Source organism: Hyaena hyaena, unplaced genomic scaffold (assembly GCF_003009895.1).
Source record: "Hyaena hyaena isolate Hyena2069 unplaced genomic scaffold, ASM300989v1 scaffold_510, whole genome shotgun sequence".
NCBI classification, from domain to species: Eukaryota; Metazoa; Chordata; class Mammalia; order Carnivora; family Hyaenidae; genus Hyaena; species Hyaena hyaena.
In genome coordinates this window covers 952292-971423 of record NW_024081141.1, presented here as the reverse complement: position 1 = coordinate 971423, position 19132 = coordinate 952292, and the positions used below count along the sequence as shown (strand labels likewise).

General features: G+C 60.6%; 1 protein-coding gene across 4 annotated transcripts; it reads left to right on the top strand.

Annotated features, from left to right (window-relative positions):
- Positions 1-538: 538 nt before the first annotated feature.
- Positions 539-19059, top strand: TNS2 (tensin 2). Of its 4 annotated transcripts, none has more exons than XM_039255109.1 (29): positions 539-724; positions 7410-7518; positions 8027-8064; positions 8945-8983; positions 9305-9343; positions 9497-9546; positions 9737-9908; positions 10193-10243; positions 10556-10678; positions 10766-10830; positions 11683-11766; positions 12223-12335; positions 12439-12499; positions 12772-12847; positions 13094-13223; positions 13326-13391; positions 13517-13579; positions 13771-14985; positions 15125-15275; positions 15393-15979; positions 16073-16162; positions 16505-16630; positions 16841-16933; positions 17035-17112; positions 17281-17358; positions 17759-17927; positions 18009-18077; positions 18253-18282; positions 18415-19059. In XM_039255109.1, exons 1-29 carry the CDS (start codon positions 650-652, stop codon positions 18551-18553), a joined length of 4179 nt encoding a protein of 1392 aa, XP_039111040.1. In that variant the 5' UTR covers positions 539-649; the 3' UTR covers positions 18554-19059. The 4 variants fall into 4 exon arrangements, with proteins under 4 accessions (XP_039111040.1, XP_039111038.1, XP_039111039.1 ...); XM_039255107.1 differs by having other exon boundaries at positions 13466-13579; XM_039255108.1 differs by lacking the exon at positions 539-724 and adding an exon at positions 5755-5847 and having other exon boundaries at positions 13466-13579.
- The last annotated feature ends 73 nt before the right edge of the window (positions 19060-19132 follow it).

Sequence of the window (19132 nt, the reverse complement as noted above, 5' to 3'; positions counted from 1 at the left end):
GACCCTGGTGTACCCTGTCAACCTGCCGTAAATCTTGAATGACCAGAAGGGTACAGGTATGGCATCCTACTTCACAAGCGTCACTTCTAGGCTGCTCGGATCCTGAGTAGGTCCACATAGCTTAGACTCTCCTAAACAGAATCAAGCACTAGGCTCTGGATCCCAAGGCAATGAGGGTCCCAGTTAGTGCCAAAGGCGTCACCTAAAGTACTAAGCAAGCTCACAGCATCTGGTTTCTCAGGAAGTGGGAGAGCTACACATCTGCTCCTGGGAAGCATTATTTCTCAAATAAAACCTTGTTTCTTGGCAACCGTCATAGCCCCCAGGGCCACAAGCGAAGGGGGGACTCGACTTTCCTCACCCTCCCGCCTCCCCAGAAAGGAGTTTGGAAGCAGCAAGCTGTGCTGCTCCACGCCCAGCTGCAGCAACCTCCCGGTTGGACAATACACCCTCTTGTCCTCTGTCCTGGCCAGCAGATCCGCCTCTGGAGTGAGCTCTGCCCCTTCCCCCGCTCTTCCTGGTTCCCAGCGCCCAAACCCTCCACTCAAATCCTCCTGACCCAGTGCTCTTCCAGCCAGGATAGCCTATGCCCCTCAAAGCCCTCCCATAGTCCCCCACCCCAAGGATCTGAGCACACTCGGTCACAGGCATGGGATCACCCCAGACCTTGGAAGAGAGGGTTCAGCCTTCAGTCCCAGGATGGGCTGCCCTCTGCATAGTCAAGGTAAGAAAACCTGCACGGAGGGAGGGGTCATGATACTGCTCCTGAAATGCTGTTTCACCTTTACTAACATCATCTTGTCTCCCTTCTCCCTTTCCCCTCCTTCTGCTGCTCAGAACTGGTAGTCAGGATGGCTGGCTGGCTCCATAGGCACCCATTTTTACTTCACTCCCACCAAGCCACCTCCTATGTATAATTTTTTACTCTTCAACCTTCCTCATCAGGCTGCCTCCTGCAGCCCCCTCAGCCCCTGGTCCCCAGATTGAGAGCAGGAATCAAGTCTGAGCTGAAAGTTCAGCCACTCATGACTCTCCCAATTCCTTGGAACCTCAGAAGTTCCTCTTAGGGACAATACCAGCATGAGTGGGGCTCTAGCCCTGCCCACCTCTCTGAAATCCAATCAAGTGCCTCTTTTCTGAGCACCAGTCTCTCCTTGGTACTTTTAAAGATTAGAACTTGGGGTATGTGGCTGGCTCAGTAGGAAGAGCATGCAACTCTTGATCTCAGGGTAGTGAGTTCGAGACCCACACTGGGTGTAGAGATTACTTAAATAAACTCAGGGGGAAAAAAAAATTAGAACCTACCCCCCCTTCCACAGGCATCCCAGGCAGCAGGCCAAAGCCCCGAATGAACTCTGGGAAGGACAAGATTTTTTAAAAGCTAGCTAAGACTCCACAAAGAAATGAGCAAAATTCCATACCTCGGGTATCTCGAGGTATAATCATAATCAAATCTTACCAAAATACACAGAATGACCTTCAACCCTGCCCCCTTCCAGTTAGCCTCTGATCCCTGTCACTCTCTTTGGGGCTTACCAGAAACTCCTGCCTCTCCTCCTCCCGGTGCCTCCTCATCTCTTCCCTCCCGCACCCCATTTCAACTCTCCAGCCCTCCCTCCAGCTCCCAGTGGTTCCCACTGCTCTAACCTCCGAGACTCTGGCCACCTACTGGACATCAACTCCGCCAAGAGCAGTAAACTCTAGGCTCCCCAGTCCCAGCCACACCCACCCCTTCCAAATGCCGGTCTCTGAGGGACTTGTATTGTCACCATGCCTCTCCCCAGCCGCCAGATTGGGATCAGAAACAGACTTCCCAGCCTTTGCCAAAGGCAAGATGAGCACAGACGACCCAGTTGAGAGCTGAGACAGGGAGAGACAGAGGGCTTTAGAGCTGATGGTACTGGCTGCCTTGAGCAGACATTGGACATTGAGCCCTGGGCACTGGCTTTTCAGAATCCACACCAACACACACCAGTTTTCATCATGGAAAATTTAGTGGGGAGGGTGGGGAGGGCAGGAGGGAGTTTCAGGAAGTACTCAATACTAGAGAATACTGGTGAATCTGAGAATGGGAATAGATTCAGTTTCTAGAAAGACATCCCTTCCCTCTATCTTCCCCTCCAGGGTGACCCAACTCAAATTACCCCACGGCCCATTGGTTTCTATCCAGTACCAGATCCTGACACTGCAAAAGAAGGGAATGAGGTTTAGACCACAGACTGAATGAACTTCCATCTCCATTGGGAAACCTGCAACTTGAGTTAAATAGGAGGAAGACGTTCTTTATAGATAAGAGTCAGGGAGTGGAAATGACGGCCCAGTTCCAAAGCAGAGCGATGAATGGGCTGATTGGAGCTGCCTAGGGGGTGAGAGCTTGAACTTGAGGTGGAGATCCTTAGCTGTGAGTCCTTTGGGGACAGTAAGTGGCCTAGACGTCTCCCTTGTGGCAGAGGACTAGGGAAGGGTGTCCAGCGACTGAGGACACAAGGGGCAGCAGGTATCTTTATCTGAATCTGGCGCCCCGTGGTAGGTGGTTCCTCTGACTTTGGGGTCAGGCTCAATCCCAAATACTCCCCTGTGGAGGGGGCGGCTGAGAGCCTGTTTCTAATGCCTTCTGGACCTATGGCCGCTTTTCTTCTGCGTCTGTCTGGCTCCTGTGTTTTGTTTTGCTTTTGCTGCGTCCTGCCGGCTAGTCTCTCCCAGGCTCTGCGTCCTCCATGTCCGCCTCCTCACACTCTCCCCATCCCGCTCTCTTCCTGCGCCCAAGCGCCCCTCCGCCAGTCGCCGCGGCCTTCCTCGCCCCGAGCCCCGGGCGTGTGGGCCCGCAGGAGAAGGTGGGGAGGACGAGAGGGAGAAGGAGGAGGCCGAGGGGCGGGGAGCGGGGGAACGTGGGGATTGGAGCCGGGAAGGAGGGAGGAGAGCAGCGCGGGAGGGAGCGAGGGCGGGCGCGGGGCGCGGCGGGCACGGGAGGGAGCCCTGGCGAGCGCGGCGCCCGTTCCCGCCTCCTCTGCCGCCGCAGCGTCCGCTCGGCGCGGGCCGGCAGGATGGGCCGGTCCGGGGGCTCCCCCTGCTGCTGCCCCGCCCCAGCGCGCCCCCGCCCCGCCGGGCGCCCCCCTCAGGTGAGTGGCCGCGCGGCGCGGGGCGGGAGGGCGGCGGCCTGCGCGTCACGGCGGCCGGGCGGGGCCGGGGCAGGTCGCCAGGGGGCGCGGGGCCGCCCAGAGGCGCTTGGGCGCAGGGCGGCCGCCGTTGGGGGGGAGCTGGGGCCGGGGTCGGGGCAGCGGGAAGCCGGGAAGGGGAGCGGGGGTCGGGGCCGGCGGTCCCACCGCCGTCCCGCCCTCGAGCGCCTCGGGCGCACTCGCCGCCACGGGGTGCACGTTGCCCCGACACGCGGGGCCCCGGACCTGGGCGGGAACTGCCGTCCTGGCCCAGGAGAGTGTCGCGTGGGTTTTCGTTTTCTACTTCACTTCTGGGACACTGAGGCCGATTTCGATTTTCCAGCCCCACTCCTCCGCCCCCCTTCTGCTTCTCCCCTCAATTCTCTAGATCCCTCAGGGCACACTCATATATCCCGCCTCTCCCTCTCTCCTTCTCCGGGCCTCACCCCTCCTCCACGGCTGGGCTCCCAGCCTCTCATCCAACCACAGCTATTTCCAGGAAGGGGGAGTGTGGGTGGAGGGGTTTCTCCAAACAAACCCAAGGCTTCGGAGTGAGAGGGGGCCAAGCTGGGGGAGAGACTGACAGGCTCTGGAATGTTCCAGGCAGGAGTAGGGTAAGGGTCCTACGGGGTCTGGCCATGCCTCAGCCCTGCCCTGGTGAGCTCCTTTTCCTCTCAACCCTGTTTCCCCGTTCTCCATCTCACTACAGAGGTGCCCCCACAGAGCAGGGAGGGACTCAAAGGCATTCTTCCCTGGCCCCCCCCCAAGACAGGGGTTAATGAGTCCCCCACGAGGAAACTACAGGTGAGGTGACTTCAGCCCCTGTGGAGGCAGCAGGTGTAGAAAGAAGCATGCTGAAGGGGCAGAGAAAGGCCACCCCAATCCACACACCCACCATACTGCTTCCCCTCCCCACAGCAAGGCTGTGGACTGGACCAGGCCAGGCCCAGTTGCCCACACTGGCCAGGGGCCTGGAATGTCCTGGGACCCGGCCAGGGTTGGTGGGATTGCAGGGCCAGCGCCCCTCTCCAGTTACACGCTAGGGGCCCAAGCCTGGCCTCGGAGATACCTCCCTCTGGCCAAGGTACCCTGGGGACAGACTTCCTGACTTGGAAGGAGAATTAAATCTTCAAGGGCAAAGCCTCAGGCCAGGCCCGTGCCAGGCAAGTCCAAAGAAGTGTCCTGAGTGGTCTCTCCTAAGGGGACTCATCCCAGAGAAGGCCGGAATAGACCAGTCCCTTGGGCCTGAAGGAGGGAAAGGGAAGTCTAAGGACTGGGTGGGAGAAGACTGAGCTCTGGTACATTCAGTAAATACCATGCAAATGAGGGGAGGCATATTTGCACATTCTTTCAAGTGACAGCTCCAGCCGGTCAGGTCAAAGGGCTGCTATCCAAGGCTTGGGGCTGAGGACCCCCTGGCCCTTGACCCCATTTATTTTTGGAACATTACTGCCCCTCCCCGCCCCCCACTTCCAAGGCCCCAGTCCACCTCCTTCCCTTGACTCTTGGGACAGGAAGTTGGCCATGTTCCCAGGAGGGAGGTAGGAGGCCCACAGAGGGGGGTGGAGTATGTGGGGGGTGGGGGGAGCCTCCTGTCCAGTCCTTAGGACCTGGGACAGCTGCTGAGGAAGGAGAGCACAGCTAGGAGAGCCATGAAGGTAGTACTCAGGCTTTGGGGGCCAGGGGGGATAGGGCCCAGCCCTAGGGCCTGGGTAGAGGGCCTACACAGCAGGGCTGGAAAAAGAGGCTAGGGACCTGGGAGGGCTGGCGTGAACAAGCTCAGGGATGACGACAGGACTGTCAGGAGCAGAGCAGCTGGGGTGCTCTCAGGAAAAGAGCCTCAAATGCCTTAGGCTGGAGCAGGAGTCTGGCTCGCTCTTGTGGGCAGAATAATCTTGTGGCTGGAATCAGGCCTTCCAGTGTGTATGGGGGCGGCGGGGGAGAGGCAGTGCATGCTTTCCTTTTCCTACTTCACAACCAGTGAAACTGAGGCAGGAAGCTGGCTCTCAGTCCTACTTTCCCTGCCCCTCAGGATGCACTCCCGATTCTGGGCTGGCTGGGGTTGTGGTTCCCAGCTCCCCCTGCCTCCCCACCAGAGGTCCCCTGAGAGCCCGAGAGTTCAGGCTGGGAGACCGGCCTGGCCTGGCCTGGGACACAGTGTTCCCCACTGGCCCTTGAGCCCTGCAGGAGACCTAAATTCCCACCCCGCCCCCACCCCACCCCACTGGGGGCTGGATCTCAGGATCCTTACAGTACCCTGGATAGGGTGGATCCCTGGGCCTGAGGCAGCTCCAGAGCAAGGGGGCTTGGGGTTGGGGGGGGGCGCAAAAGATCCCGGGCTGACACTCCCAGCAGGGTAGATCCTGGGAATCTGATCTCCTGGCCTCCCCCACATCCTCCCTCCCCCCCCCCCCACTTCCTGGAGCAGCGACCTGCCCCTTTCCCGCCTGCACTCCCCTCCACTTCCAGGGCCGGGCTTCTCCTCACACCAGCCAGACAGCCTGCCCTCCACCCAGGGGAAGCGGCTGCCTCCGCCAGGCCGCTTCCAGGAAGCTCCGGGCCGGGCCCCAGCATTGTTCAGGCCCGCAGTCGGCACCCCAGCCAGCCGCCGGACATCATGAAGTCCAGCGGCCCCGTGGAGAGGCTGCTCAGAGCCCTGGGGAGGAGGGACAGCAGCCGGGCCACCAGCAGGGTAGGAGTGCCCGCTGGCTGGGCAGAGGAGGGACAGGGGTGGAGGTGTGGGCAGTGGGGGAGGGAACCAGGACTCAGGCCAGACCCTTTTCCCCTTGCCCCGAATCCCCTCACTACTCTGCCCCTTTGGAATGGCCAGAGCTGTGGTGTGAGCAGCACAAGTTTGAATTAGAGCAGAGCCTGGTGTCCGCTTTGGCTCCTCCAACTTCCCTGCTCTAATGGAGGCCAATCCTGGGGGTCCTGGCCCCCTAAACCTGCACTCAGGCATATACTTCATTGTAGGACTTTTTTCAGGTACTGTCAGGGAGCCCCAGAGCAGAGCTGAGATCAGACCCCTTCCCTGAGCTAGGAAGTTTGGGAGAAATGGGGTGGAGGTGGCGAAGGGAGAGGGGTGGCCAGGTTTCAGAAGTGCTTTAGACCCTGGGTCTTTGCTTTGCCCTGACATCATCTGTGCCTGCTGTTAATGTCAGAATGCACCCAGGTAATGGGTCCAGCAAGACTGGTCCAGAAAAGTTCAGGATGGGTTTAACCCAGCTGCTTGGGGGACAGCCAAGAGACCAAAAGTGCTGCCTGGGTCCCCAGGATGGGGGCCTGGGATGCCTATCTCTCCATTTCCCCATATTCTGTCAGCCTTACCCCAAAAGAAGCAGCTCAAGGCAACATGAGACAATATCATGAGGCAGGGGTGGGGGGCTTGAACACTTAAGGGAAGAGAAAAATGGGTAGAAGGGAGAGGAGGCAATATGGACAGAGGATGAGCGGAGTGAACCCACAGTGGGAGGGAGAGGCCCAACAGGGCATCTGGTCCACTCCTTCCCCCATTCCTTGCTGGAATCCCCCTTGAACCTCAAGGGACAGGGTGCTCACTGCCTCCCGACGGAGCAAGGCAGCTAAGTGTTTCCCCCAATGTCATGCCTCTGTCTGCCTGTCTCTCCGGCATTACCACCCCCTCCTGCACAATTGCCGCCTGCGCCTCAATGCACAATGAGTAAACATGTTGTTCTGACAGCAGGGGGAGGAGGGCATGTCAGCTGTCTGGAGCGTGGGGACAGCGGGAGCCAGGGAAGTAGGGCTGGTTTAGGCCACTCCCTGCCAGGTCAGTCTGGGTGCTGCGTGGCTGACCTCTTACGTTCATTTCTGGACCCCCTCCTGCTCACTCTCCACAGGGACCTCCCTCTGGGGAAGGCAAAATGGGAGGAGAAATGGGGACCCCTTATAGAGGCAAGTCAGAGAGCACGCCCCCATTAGGAAGAAAGCTCTAGCACTTGGGCAGCAGTGACCACGAGGGTTTCACACCCTGGGGCCATATGAGGGGCCTGAGTGGTCCCTCAGAGAGGAGGTAACCGACCCATCTGGGGTTATGCAAGGGGCCAGATTCCACACACCATCAAGGACAGGGCCCACAGGAGCCGAGAAACAGCCCTGACCAGGTGTGTCTTAGGAGTCTGGGGGCTCTGTCAGGAGGGAGGGGAAAGAAACCAGTGCAGCGCTAAGACCCTGGCGAGCCCGAGATGTGTCCACTTGGGAACTGACGCCTCTGCCTGTGTGTCCCTCCGTCCTTAGCCTAGGAAAGCCGAGCCACACAGCTTCCGGGAGAAGGTCTTCCGGAAGAAACCACCAGTCTGTGCGGTGTGTAAGGTGACCATCGACGGGACTGGTGTCTCATGCAGAGGTGAGGTGCCCTGTCCTGTGACCCTGAGAGCCTCCACCCGGCACCACTGTGTGTACAACTCTGGCGGGCAGGCTCACAGAGTATAAACCGTAATGTGTGTGCTGCCCCCTGGACTGGGCAGCACAGGTGCCAAGAGGGTGTCCATCATGGGGACCTGCCTCCCCTCCAAACAGCCCTTGCTCCCCATGACAGACACTCCCCCAACCCAGGAGCCCCAATCCTATCCACTGCCTCCCCAATGTGACCTGTGATGGGGACTTCCCTCCCTCTCTTCCACCTCACCCCCAGCCACCCTAGAACATTAACCCTGGCCCCCTCCCTCCCTGGCCTGAGCGTAAGTAATTACCCCACTGCCGTACACTTCCCTTGAACTCTGCCCCTGCTCCCCCATTCCATCTCAACAGTCTTGGAAGTCCCAGGATCTGGTTCCAGGGCCTGGGGAGATGGGGGAAGGCTATGCCAGTAGGCACTTGCTAACCCCTCTCTTCTCCCCACCATCCCTCTATAGTTTGCAAGGTGGCAACACACAGAAAATGTGAATCAAAGGTGGGTACTTGACTGGAGGAAGAGGAGTAGAGTCCTTTCCTCTGAAACAGGCTTCTCCAACCACATTGGCATCAACCTGCAGCCCCTCTCATCACTGGGGAACCCCTGCCGGAGTGGGAGAGGGTGCTGTACTGGGCCCTTTAAGAACCACCCTACTCCACCCCCTGGAGGGCTGGCCCAGGCCGGTGGACAGGAGACTGCGTTTGTCTTGGTGCTGTGCCCAGGCTGCAGCTGGCGAGAGGATGGGGGTGGGGAAGAGGAGGAGAATGAGGAGGAGGAAGGGTGGGGTAGGTGGGGGGGGAGCAGGATTTCAAAGACTGGGTAGCCGGATGGGCTGTGCCTTCCCTCTGGGGAAGGGTCCTCAGGATGCCTGGGTGGGTCTCATCCTGGGCCCTGAAAAGGCCGGGCAGAAGGTACAAGCTGTGGATAGCACCACTGTCCACCGGGGACCTGAGGCAGCCCCATCTCTAAAGAGGTTCCCTCATCCTCCTCCTGCAGTGCGGGGGGTCCCAGGGCCTTGGAGTTGGCCTGGGGGAGCTGTGTGCCCAGGGGCGGGGTCTCCCGGTGAAAGAGGCCAGTGTCCGTCCCTGGCCGTGGCCTGCCTACATGGCTCTATATATAACTCCTGCCCCGCAGCTGGATGAATGGGGGTCTGTGTGGGCAGGGGGCTGGGAGCCAAGAGCAACAAGTGGGGGGCCCAGGGGTGGGGGACCGAGAGGCCAGAGGGGAGCCTCCCTTAAATAGAGGAACCTCAGCTGGAGTGTGCGCCCATCTGCTGACAGCCCCTCCACCTTCCCGAAGCTGAGGGGTAGCCCCATGGTCAAGTCCAAAGAGAGCCCATTTCAGCAGGAGCTCAGCCCCTCACTCGGTCTCCTTCCAGGTGACTTCGTCCTGTCAGGCCTTGCCTCCTGCCGAGCTGGTGAGTGTGCTCTGAGATGGGGTGGGAGTGGCAAGGAACCTGGCTGAGGTGTCCAAAGGTCCGGTGGCCACCGAGAGGGCCCCCAGGAGATTAGCTCGAATGGACTGCTGTGGGTGCTGGTCATTCTGAGGGGCAGGGGGAAAAAATGAGCCCTCTGATCTTCTTGCCCTTGGGCCTGCTGGGGGTTAGGACTCCTCTTCCCTCCCTTCGCCCGGTGCAGCCCCCACAAGGAGACCCGCTGCCCTCTCCACCATCCCCAGGCGCAGACTGGTCCCTACCCCCGCCCTAACCACCCCCTTTTTCTCCTCTGTCTCCCTCTAGCGGAGAAACACGGCCCCCGTGAGGCGCATAGAACACCTGGTAAGTGATGCTGGAGGAGGGGGCGGAAGCAGGTAGCTCTGGGAGTACGGACCTAGGTTTCTTCTGAGAATGAAAGTTCATGGGACTCTGCAGCGGGGAGCCTAGAATGGGGAGGCACCCAAAAGATGTGCACCGTCTCATCTCATCCACCAGGGATCCACCAAGTCTCTAAACCACTCAAAGCAGCGCAGCACTCTGCCCAGGTAAGTGAGTGCGCCGGGGTGGTCCCAAGCCTCAGCCCTGAGCAGCGCGCCCCCAGCAAAGCTCTCCCGGGCAACGCCCCGCTCCCGAGCGGCCCCACCTACCCTCAGGACCCCGAGGCCTCGCCCTTCCCTCCCACCTGCCCCGGGAGCCTCGCCCCCGTGCCTGACGCAGGCTTTGCCCCCTCCCCAGGAGCTTCAGCCTGGACCCGCTTATGGAGCGCCGCTGGGACTTGGACCTCACTTACGTGACGGAGCGGATCCTGGCTGCTGCCTTCCCAGCGCGGCCCGACGAGCAGCGACACCGGGGCCACCTGCGCGAGCTGGCTCACGTGCTGCAATCCAAGCACCGCGACAAGTACCTGGTGAGGGCGGGGCCTTCCTCAATCAGCCAATGAGAGGACTGGGAAACCCAGATGGGCGGAGCTGCTCCCTGACGTCAAACTCGTGGAGACGCCTGCCTAGGGGGCGGGGCCTCAGGGCAGCTGGAGCCCATAGGGAACGCCCCCGCGGGGGCTGTCGTAGCTAGGCCAGGCCTTAGCGCCGTCCACGTTTGGGAGAAAGACTGCTTGGGGTCACAGCAGGGGACCGCGCCTTGCTGCCCGCTGCCCAAGGTCACTCCCGTCTAAAGTCCCCTCTTTACTTGCAGCTCTTCAATCTTTCAGAGAAAAGGCATGACCTGACCCGCCTAAACCCCAAGGTAGGAGGGGATTAAAGCCATTAAACTGAACCCCCCCCCCCAACTTCAACCAGCCCCAGCCTCCTCCTTATTAATAATATCAGTTGGCACTTCCCCTGATGACTTCTTGAGATACTCCCAAGCATGGTGCAGCGGGTGTCAACCCCATTGTGCCCGTGAGGAAAGGGCTGAGCCTGTTGTGGACAACCAAGGGTCTCTTGACTTTGGCCCCGACCTACCCCTCCACCTGGCCCCTTTTCCATCCCCACCCATCCCTCTTCAGGCTTATGGGCCCCACCCTCAGTTGCACCCCTGCGCCCCCCCCACCCCTAGGTCCAGGACTTCGGTTGGCCCGAGCTGCACGCGCCCCCCTTGGACAAGCTGTGTTCGATCTGCAAAGCCATGGAGACGTGGCTCAGTGCTGACCCACAGCACGTGGTTGTACTGTACTGCAAGGTGAGTGGGGACCTCGGGTTCACAGGGCTGGGGTGCCCTCAGCTTGGGGCCTCAGCAGGCCCTCCATCCCTATCTTTCTACCCTCAGGGGAGCAAGGGCAAGCTTGGGGTCATCGTCTCTGCCTACATGCACTACAGCAAGATCTCTGCAGGGTGAGACTCCCTGACCCCTGATTGGCCCTGACCCCAATGACCCTGCCTCTAGTTGGCCTTGATGAGCCCATCTCCCTGGAGGCCCACCTCTGTGTTCAGAGAACCACTTACCATAAACTTGGCCTTTCCACCTCCTTTTTCCCATGTATCCATCCTCCACAGTTCCCAGCAGGGGATTTGTATCTGTTTCCTATGGCTGCTGTACCAAAGTGTCACAAACTAAGTGGCTGGAGACTACAGAAATCTGTTGTCCCAGTTCTGGAGGCTGGGAGTCTAAAATCGAGGCGTCAGCAGCGCTGCACTCCCACCTAGACTCTGGGTAGAGCCCTTCCTTGCCTCTCTCTAGCTTCTGGTGGTGCCCAGCAGTCCCTGGTGTTCCTTAGCCTGCAGTTGCGTCATCCCACTCTCTGCCTTGGTCGTCACGTGGCTTTCTTCCTGTGTGTGTATGTGTCTGTCTGTCTCTTCTCTTCTTCTAAGGACACCAAACATATTGGATTAAGGGCTCATCCCTCCTCCAGTATAACATCTTAACTAATTCCATCTGCAACGACCCTATGTCCAAATAAGATCACATTCAGAGGTACATATCTTCTGGGGAGACACAATCCAACCTATAGCATGGTCTCATTGCCCCATTTTACAGAGGAGGAACTAAAACTCAGGGAGCACTTGCCTGAGGCCCAGCAACTAGTAAAGTGACTGTCTGTGGGGTTTCTAGTCCTCTTCACCGCCACTCTGGGCTTGCTCTAGCCTTGGGGGATCACACCTCTCCTCCCTATCCTGGGGCTTAGAGTTGAGAGGCCAGCATGGATACCGGCCCCTAATCCCCCACGCTGGCCCTGCTGTCCCCAGGGCGGACCAGGCACTGGCTACGCTTACCATGAGGAAGTTCTGCGAGGACAAGGTGGCCGCGGAGCTGCAGCCCTCCCAGCGCCGGTGAGCAGCCTGGGTAGGGATGGGCCGGAGGAGCAGCTCCCTCCGTGGCCGTCTAGGCCCAGATTCTCTTGCTCATGCAGCACACCTTAATGGAGCACCTTCTGTGTATCAGGCACTGTGGCAGGTGCTAAAATTTCAGAATAAACAGGGCCCTTGCTCTCATGGAGCTTGTCATAAAGAGAGATTTCCAGGACAGTCAGGACCCATCTCTATGATGGGAAGCAGAGATCTGGGGGAAGAGCATGCTAGCCAGAGGGGCCAGCAAGTACAAACCTTTGCGACAGCAAGAATTGAGGTTAGATGCAAGGAAGAACTTTCTCGTGAGCTGGAAGATGAGAGAGAAGTGCTAAGAAGGGCAGGCCTTCCAAGGGTGGGTGGGAGGGGGTGAGCACAGTTGAAATGATACAGAGGGGCCTCCAGAGGAAGGGGCTTATGTTCTGACACACCCCCTACCAGGTATATCACCTACTTCAGCGGTCTCCTGTCCGGCTCCATCCGAATGAACAGCAGCCCTCTCTTCCTGCACTACGTGCTTGTGCCCGTGCTGCCAGCCTTTGAACCTGGCACAGGTGAGTCTGCCTGGGATGTGCTCCCACAGGGAGGGCTGTCCCCACCCCCTCCACCCAGTACCCCCCAACATGCCTTCTCCTTCCCGTCCCCCCCCCCCCCCAGGTTTCCAGCCCTTCCTCAAGATCTACCAGTCCATGCAGCTCGTCTACACATCTGGAATCTAGTGAGTGCTCTCTTCCCAGGCCCCTGCTCCCGGCATTCCGGTTCCTCCAGCCTCCCCAGACACAGGGCCCTCCAGCTCCTGGCACTGCGCCTAAAAACGTAGGCCATCGTGGAATCCGTTTTAGAGATGGAGAGGCTGATGCTCAGGCTAAAGGTCTGTCACTCAGGGCTCAGACCTCGATCTCCCAAGTCCCTCCTGACTCTTCATACCTCCCCACCCAGCCCAAGTACCTCTGACCGAGCCTCTGCCTTGTCTCCCCCCACCTTCCTCAGTCACATTGCAGGCCCTGGGCCCCAACAGGTTTGCATCAGCCTGGAGCCAGCCCTCCTCCTCAAAGGCGATGTCATGGTGAGGGGGCTGTCCTGGGAAAGGGGAGGTGCAAGGGGGGGTGTATCCTGCCTGGCACACAGTCTCTGGTAAGCCCTCAATTCAAGGCAGATTGGAGGGTGAAAAGCTAGTCCCCTAGAGCGGGGAGGGGTCACCTTGCAGTAGAGGCCAGGCAGAACTGTGGCCCGACAGTCCCCAGGGTGGAAGCACAGAGGAGACGTGAGTGGACAGGGAGGCCTGACCCCTGATATCCCTTCCCTCATCCAGGTGACCTGCTATCACAAGGCTGGCCGGGGGACAGACCGGGCCCTGGTGTTTCGTGTCCAGTTCCACACATGCACCATCCACGGACCACGGCTCACCTTCCCCAAGGACCAACTGGATGAGGCCTGGGCTGGTGTGTTGGAGACCGATGTGGGGGCGGGAGCCCGGGGGCGGGGAATGGGCGGGCAGGTGAGGGGGAGCAGTGGCCTGGCTCCTCACCGCCCACTCCCCACAGATGAGAGGTTCCCCTTCCAAGCCTCGGTGGAGTTCGTCTTCTCCTCCAGCCCTGAGAAGATCAAAGGTAAGAGCCAAGCCTTGGGCCAGGGCTAAAGGTTGTCTCCCTGTCCCTCAACACCTGGGTGGCCCGGTCCACAGGCAGCACCCCACGGAATGACCCCTCGGTCTCTGTTGACTACAACACGGCAGAGCCTGCTGTCCGCTGGGACTCCTACGAGAACTTCAATCAGCACCACGAGGACAGTGTGGACGGTGTGTGGGGCAGGCCCAGGGGTGGTGGGGGGAGGTGTACGTTTGAGGGGTGCACTCCTTTCTCCCAGGCTGATCCCCGCCCTGAGAGACACCCCTGAACTGGAGCCCCTTGCCCCCCGTCCCCTCTGATTAACTCCCTCTCTCTCCCTTCTCCCCGCTTGCCCTCCCTCCCTGGTCCTGTCCCCACTCAGGCTCCCCAACACACACCCGGGGACCTCTGGATGGCAGTCCTTACGCCCAGGTGCAGCGGGCCCCCCGTCAGAGCCCACCGGCGCCCTCTCCAGAGCCACCTCCACCCCCCATGCTCTCTGTCAGCAGCGACTCCGGCCACTCGTCCACGCTGACCACAGAGCCGGCCGCCGAGTCCCCTGGCCGGCCACCCCCCACGGCTGCTGAACGACAGGAGCTAGACCGCCTCCTGGGAGGCTGTGGAGTGGCCGGTGGGGGCCGGGGCGCCGGCCGCGAGACGGCCATCCTAGATGACGAAGAGCAGCCGCCCACAGGCGGAGGCCCCCACCTCGGAATGTATTCAGGCCACAGGCCCAGCCTCAGCCGCCACTGCTCCTGCCGCCAGGGCTACCGGGATCCCTGCGGGGTCCCCAATGGGGGCTACTACCGGCCAGAGGGAACCCTGGACAGGCGGCAGCTGGCCTATGGGGGCTATGAGGGGCACCCCCAGGGCTACCCTGAGGCCTCTGTGGAGAAGAGGCGCCTCTGCCGATCGCTCTCTGAGGGGCCCTATCCCTACCCTCCTGAGCTGGGGAAACCAGCCAATGGGGACTTTGGCTACCGTTCCCCAGGCTACCGGGAGGTGGTGATCGTAGAGGACCCTGGGATGCCTGCCCTGTGCTCGTGCCCCGCCTGTGAGGAGAAGCTGGCGCTGCCCACTGCAGCCCTATATGGGCTGCGGCTGGAGAGGGAGGCTGGAGAGGGGTGGGCGGGCGAGGCTGGCAAGCCTCTCCTGCACCCGGTGCGGCCCGGCCACCCACTGCCCTTGCTGGTGCCTGCCTGCGGGCATCACCATGCCCCGATGACCGACTACAGCTGCCTGAAGCCACCCAAGGCAGGCGAGGAAGGGCATGAGGGCTGCTCCTATGCCATGTGCCCTGAGGGCAGGTATGGGCATCCAGGGTACCCTGCCCTGGTGACATATGGCTATGGAGGAGCGGTTCCCAGTTACTGCCCAGCATATGGCCGGGTGCCTCATAGCTGTGGCTCTACGGGTGAGGGCTCTAGAGGATATTCCAGCTCTGGTACCCACTCCCCACGGGCTGGCTCCATTTCCCCGGGCAGCCCACCCTACCCACAATCCAGGAAGCTGAGCTACGAGATCCCTGCAGAAGAAGGAGGGGACAGGTACCCGATGCCTGGGCACCTGGCCCCAGCAGGACCCTTGGCGTCTGCAGGTGAGGGCACTGGGATGGGGAGTGCCCAGGGAAGAGGAGGGTTCTGGAAGATGGTGGGGAAGGTGCAGAGTGAGAAGGCACTAAGCCAGACAGAAGGGACTTCGCTGGTTCACGGCCCCTTCTCTCACCTTCCCTACAGAATCACCTGAGCCAGCATCCTGGAGGGAGGCCCCCAGTGGGCACAGCACCCTGCCTCGGTCTCCCCGTGATGCTCAGTGCAGTGCCTCTTCTGAGCTGTCTGGCCCCTCCACACCCCTGCACACCAGCAGCCCAGTCCAGGGCAAGGAAAGGTGTGCAGAGGGGCTGGGGGCTGTTCCGGCACTGAGGATGGGGGTGGGGGCAGCTCACACGGGGGCTCTGCAGCCCTGCTAAGTTACTGACCACCTGCCCGCCCTCCCAAACTGCAGCACCCGACGGCAGGACACCACATCCCCCACCTTGGTGCCTACGCAGAGACTAAGTCCTGGAGAGGCCTTGCCGTCCATTCCCCAAGGAAGCGCTGAAAAGGCTCCCGAGCTGCCAGCAAGAAGCGGGCTTGAGCTCCCAGCCGCCAGCGCCTTCTCCCCCACCTCCCCGCCCAGCTCACCCGACTGGCCTCAGGAGAAGAGCCCCGGGAGCCACTCAGACAGCGCCAGTCCCCGGGGCCCTGTGCCCACCACACTGCCTGGCCTCCGCCATGCCCCCTGGCAGGGACTTCGAGAGCCCCCAGATAGCCCGGATGGGTCCCCCCTCACTCCTGTGCCCACCCAGATGCCCTGGCTTGTGGCCAGCCCAGAGCCACCTCAGAGCTCACCCACGCCTGCCTTCCCCCTGGCTGCATCCTATGACATCAACGGCCCCACCCAGCCCCCACTTCCCGAGAAACGCCATTTGCTGGCACCTGGGCAACAGCCAGGACCCTGGGGCCCGGAGCAGGCATCACCACCAGCCAGAGGCACCAGTCACCATGTCACCTTTGCACCCCTGCTCCCGGATAATGTTCCCCAACCCTCAGGTATAAAGGCCCTGAGGAGGGCAGGGCCCCCTTGGGAGAACCCTGTCTGCCAAGGAGGGGCATGGGGCCAAGCTCAGTCCCTCCCTGTCCTAGAGCCCCCTATGCAAGAGAGCCAGAGCAATGTCAAGTTTGTCCAGGATACGTCCAAGTTCTGGTACAAACCACACCTGTCCCGTGACCAAGGTGAGAAGCCAACCTGCCCCACCCCTCCCACCCTCTGGGGCTCGGTCTTGGCTTAAGAACCCCTCCTCCCAGTTAACACCCTCTTGGTGCCTCCTCCTCCCTGCGTCAGCAGGTTTACCCCAGGCTGAGTCTCTCACTAGCAGGTGGTTCTGGGCTTTGGGCCCAAGGAGCTTTCAACTCAACACTTTCAATACCCATTTGACTCTAAAATTCCATCCCCGGGTGCCCCAAAACACCGCGCCTGTCAGGGTGAAAGGCCTAGAGAGTTTGGGTGTCAGAGGTAGAGAGGGGCTACGTGGGGCTCAATCCACCACTGTGAAAACTTCTCCCACCTCCCCCCAGCCATTGCCCTGCTGAAGGACAAGGACCCTGGGGCCTTCCTGATCAGGGACAGTCATTCATTCCAAGGAGCCTATGGGCTGGCCCTCAAAGTGGCCACACCTCCACCCAGCGCTCAGCCCTGGAAAGGTAAAGAATGCCCAAACCTGAGGGAGTGGGAGGAGGTACCAGAGGCATGACAAGGCAGGGTGGGCCATGCCACCTCTTGGTGGGGAGAGGCAGGAAGTGACCTCTCCGGCGCTGGAAAGAATCCCGGCACAAGAGAAAGCTGGAACTTGGAATCTGATAAAGCCTATTTCTTCTCTCCTCTCCACTTTTACCCTCCTCCCCTCCCCTCAGGGGACCCCTTGGAACAGCTGGTCCGCCATTTTCTCATTGAGACTGGGCCCAAAGGGGTGAAGATCAAAGGCTGTCCCAGTGAGCCCTACTTTGGTGAGGAGCAGGGCCCGAGGGGGTCTCAGGAGGGTGGAGGGAAAGCTGGGGAGGGGGGCTACCTGTGGGCACCTCAGGGCTTCTGTCACCTCCCCCTGCAGGCAGCCTGTCGGCCCTGGTCTCCCAGCACTCCATCTCCCCGCTGTCCCTGCCCTGCTGCCTGCGCATCCCCAGCAAAGGTGGGTGCTTGTGATCTGCCCTCCCGCCTCCCCTCGCACGCTGCAGCCCAAGGCAGCGTCCCCGGGTCCTGGCTCCCAGCCTGCCTTGCCTTGGGACAACAGAGTTCTCCAGCTCCTGGGGAACACGACCCCCTGCTGATCTTCCCTGTTGGCCCCCACTGCCCTCAGATCCTCTAGAGGAGACCCCAGAGGCCCCAGTGCCCGCCAACATGAGCACGGCAGCAGACCTCCTACGTCAGGGTGCTGGTAAGGGCCTCTCCCTTCTCTTCTCTCCCTGGGCGCCAAGTGGGGCACTACATATGGAGGCACAGGCCACTGAAAGGCCCTGCTGTGGGTGGGTCCCTGTATTTGCAGTGGGAGTGGGAAAGGGGGTCGTCAGTCTAGGACCTCAAATTCATGAACATGACAATCTTTGGAGGGAGGTTTGTTAAAATGCAGATTCTTGGGCCTCTTTCTAGCATTCCCGACTGTAGATCAGGGGGAGTCGCAGAATCTGCCTTTCTAACGGGTGAGCTAGGATTCTCAGGAATTTTGAGCAGCACTAGCTGGGGAAAGCGCAAGAGCTGGGGGTGTGGGCGATAGGGGCAGACAGACCTGGGTGCGGGCAGAGCCGGTGCTCCCCCCCAGCCCTCTCTTGCCCTCACAGCCTGCAGTGTGCTCTACCTGACCTCAGTGGAGACAGAGTCCCTGACGGGCCCCCAAGCGGTGGCCCGGGCCAGCTCTGCAGCTCTGAGCTGCAGCCCACGGCCGACCCCGGCCATCGTCCACTTCAAGGTCTCAGCCCAGGGCATTACGCTGACAGACAACCAAAGGAAGTGAGTGTGTGGATCCAGCCCCTGGGGGACACTAGGGACCCCCACTTCTGGCTGTGACTCTCCCCACAATCCTCCTCGCAGGCTCTTCTTTCGCCGCCATTATCCAGTGAACAGCATCACCTTCTGCAGCACTGATCCTCAGGACCGTCGGTGAGCCTCCCTCTCACCCCTTTGCTCCCACAGCCCCACACTCCCGGCCCCCCCCCCCCCCGCCAGCCCCATGCTCCCATGAGGCCCCACAGACCAGAAAGTCCCCTGCCCCAAACCTCCTCCTTCAGCAGCCAGACCCTGGGTGCATTCCTTCACAGTGTGTCTTTTTCTGCAGATGGACCAACCCCGATGGGACCACCTCCAAGTAAGCCTCCCCCACGGGTGCCGTCTCTTCCCTCCACGGGACAGAGGCACTGCCTTCCTCCCCAACCCTGGCTTTGCAGTCCTTTGTGGAAGGTTGCTGAGCCTCCGCCCCACCCTGCCTTTGTACCCCTAGGATCTTCGGTTTTGTGGCCAAGAAGCCGGGAAGTCCCTGGGAGAATGTGTGTCACCTCTTTGCAGAGCTTGACCCAGACCAGCCTGCAGGCGCCATTGTCACCTTCATCACCAAAGTCCTACTGGGCCAGAGAAAGTGAAGGAAGGCCACAAGCTCAGAGCCCACTTCAACACCGCGCACCTCTCAGCACCCCACAGCCCTCACTTCCCCTGGCCTGGGCCCCAGGCGACCCAGGAGCCAGCCCCTCCCTTAGGAATGAGGAGTGGGCCTCAGCCTGGGACACTGCTCTCCTTCCCTGCTCCAGCCTGCTAAGCCAAGTGGATGGGCCTGTGAGATGACCTTGCACGTGAGCAGATGGCAGAGATGGGTGTGTCAAGGGTGAGGAGGCACGAGCAGTTGAACCCCAGAGCTGATCTGGACAGCCCCACCTGCATGAGGAGAGAAAATCAGCCTGGAGGGGAGAGCGGGCCTGCCGGCTCCACCCAGCTGCAGGTCCCAGCCTGGCAGACAGAGGGGGAAGAGGTGTGGGGAGAAGGCACTCCCTCCTCCCCCTCCGAGCAGAGAGATCACAGTGGGATCACACGAAAAGGGGGGGAAAGAGTCTATTTTTGTCTAATAAAGAAATTCTATAACATTTACTCAGAACTGAGTTGTACTTTGTTCGTGGGAAGGTCAAAGACCCGTGTCTCCTAGGGGCACTTGGAGGCTTCTTGGGGGC

What these genes read in the sequence shown, in the direction of transcription:
- TNS2 (XM_039255107.1), top strand. Translation starts at nt 650, where the DNA reads ATGGGATCACCCCAGACCTTGGAAGAGAGGGTTCAGCCTTCAGTCCCA. An exon ending in AGGACCCTTGGCGTCTGCAG is followed by an intron (nt 14,986 to 15,124) that starts GTGAGGGCACTG and finishes CCTTCCCTACAG; the next exon opens with AATCACCTGAGCCAGCATCC. An exon ending in ACACCTGTCCCGTGACCAAG is followed by an intron (nt 16,163 to 16,504) that starts GTGAGAAGCCAA and finishes ACCTCCCCCCAG; the next exon opens with CCATTGCCCTGCTGAAGGAC.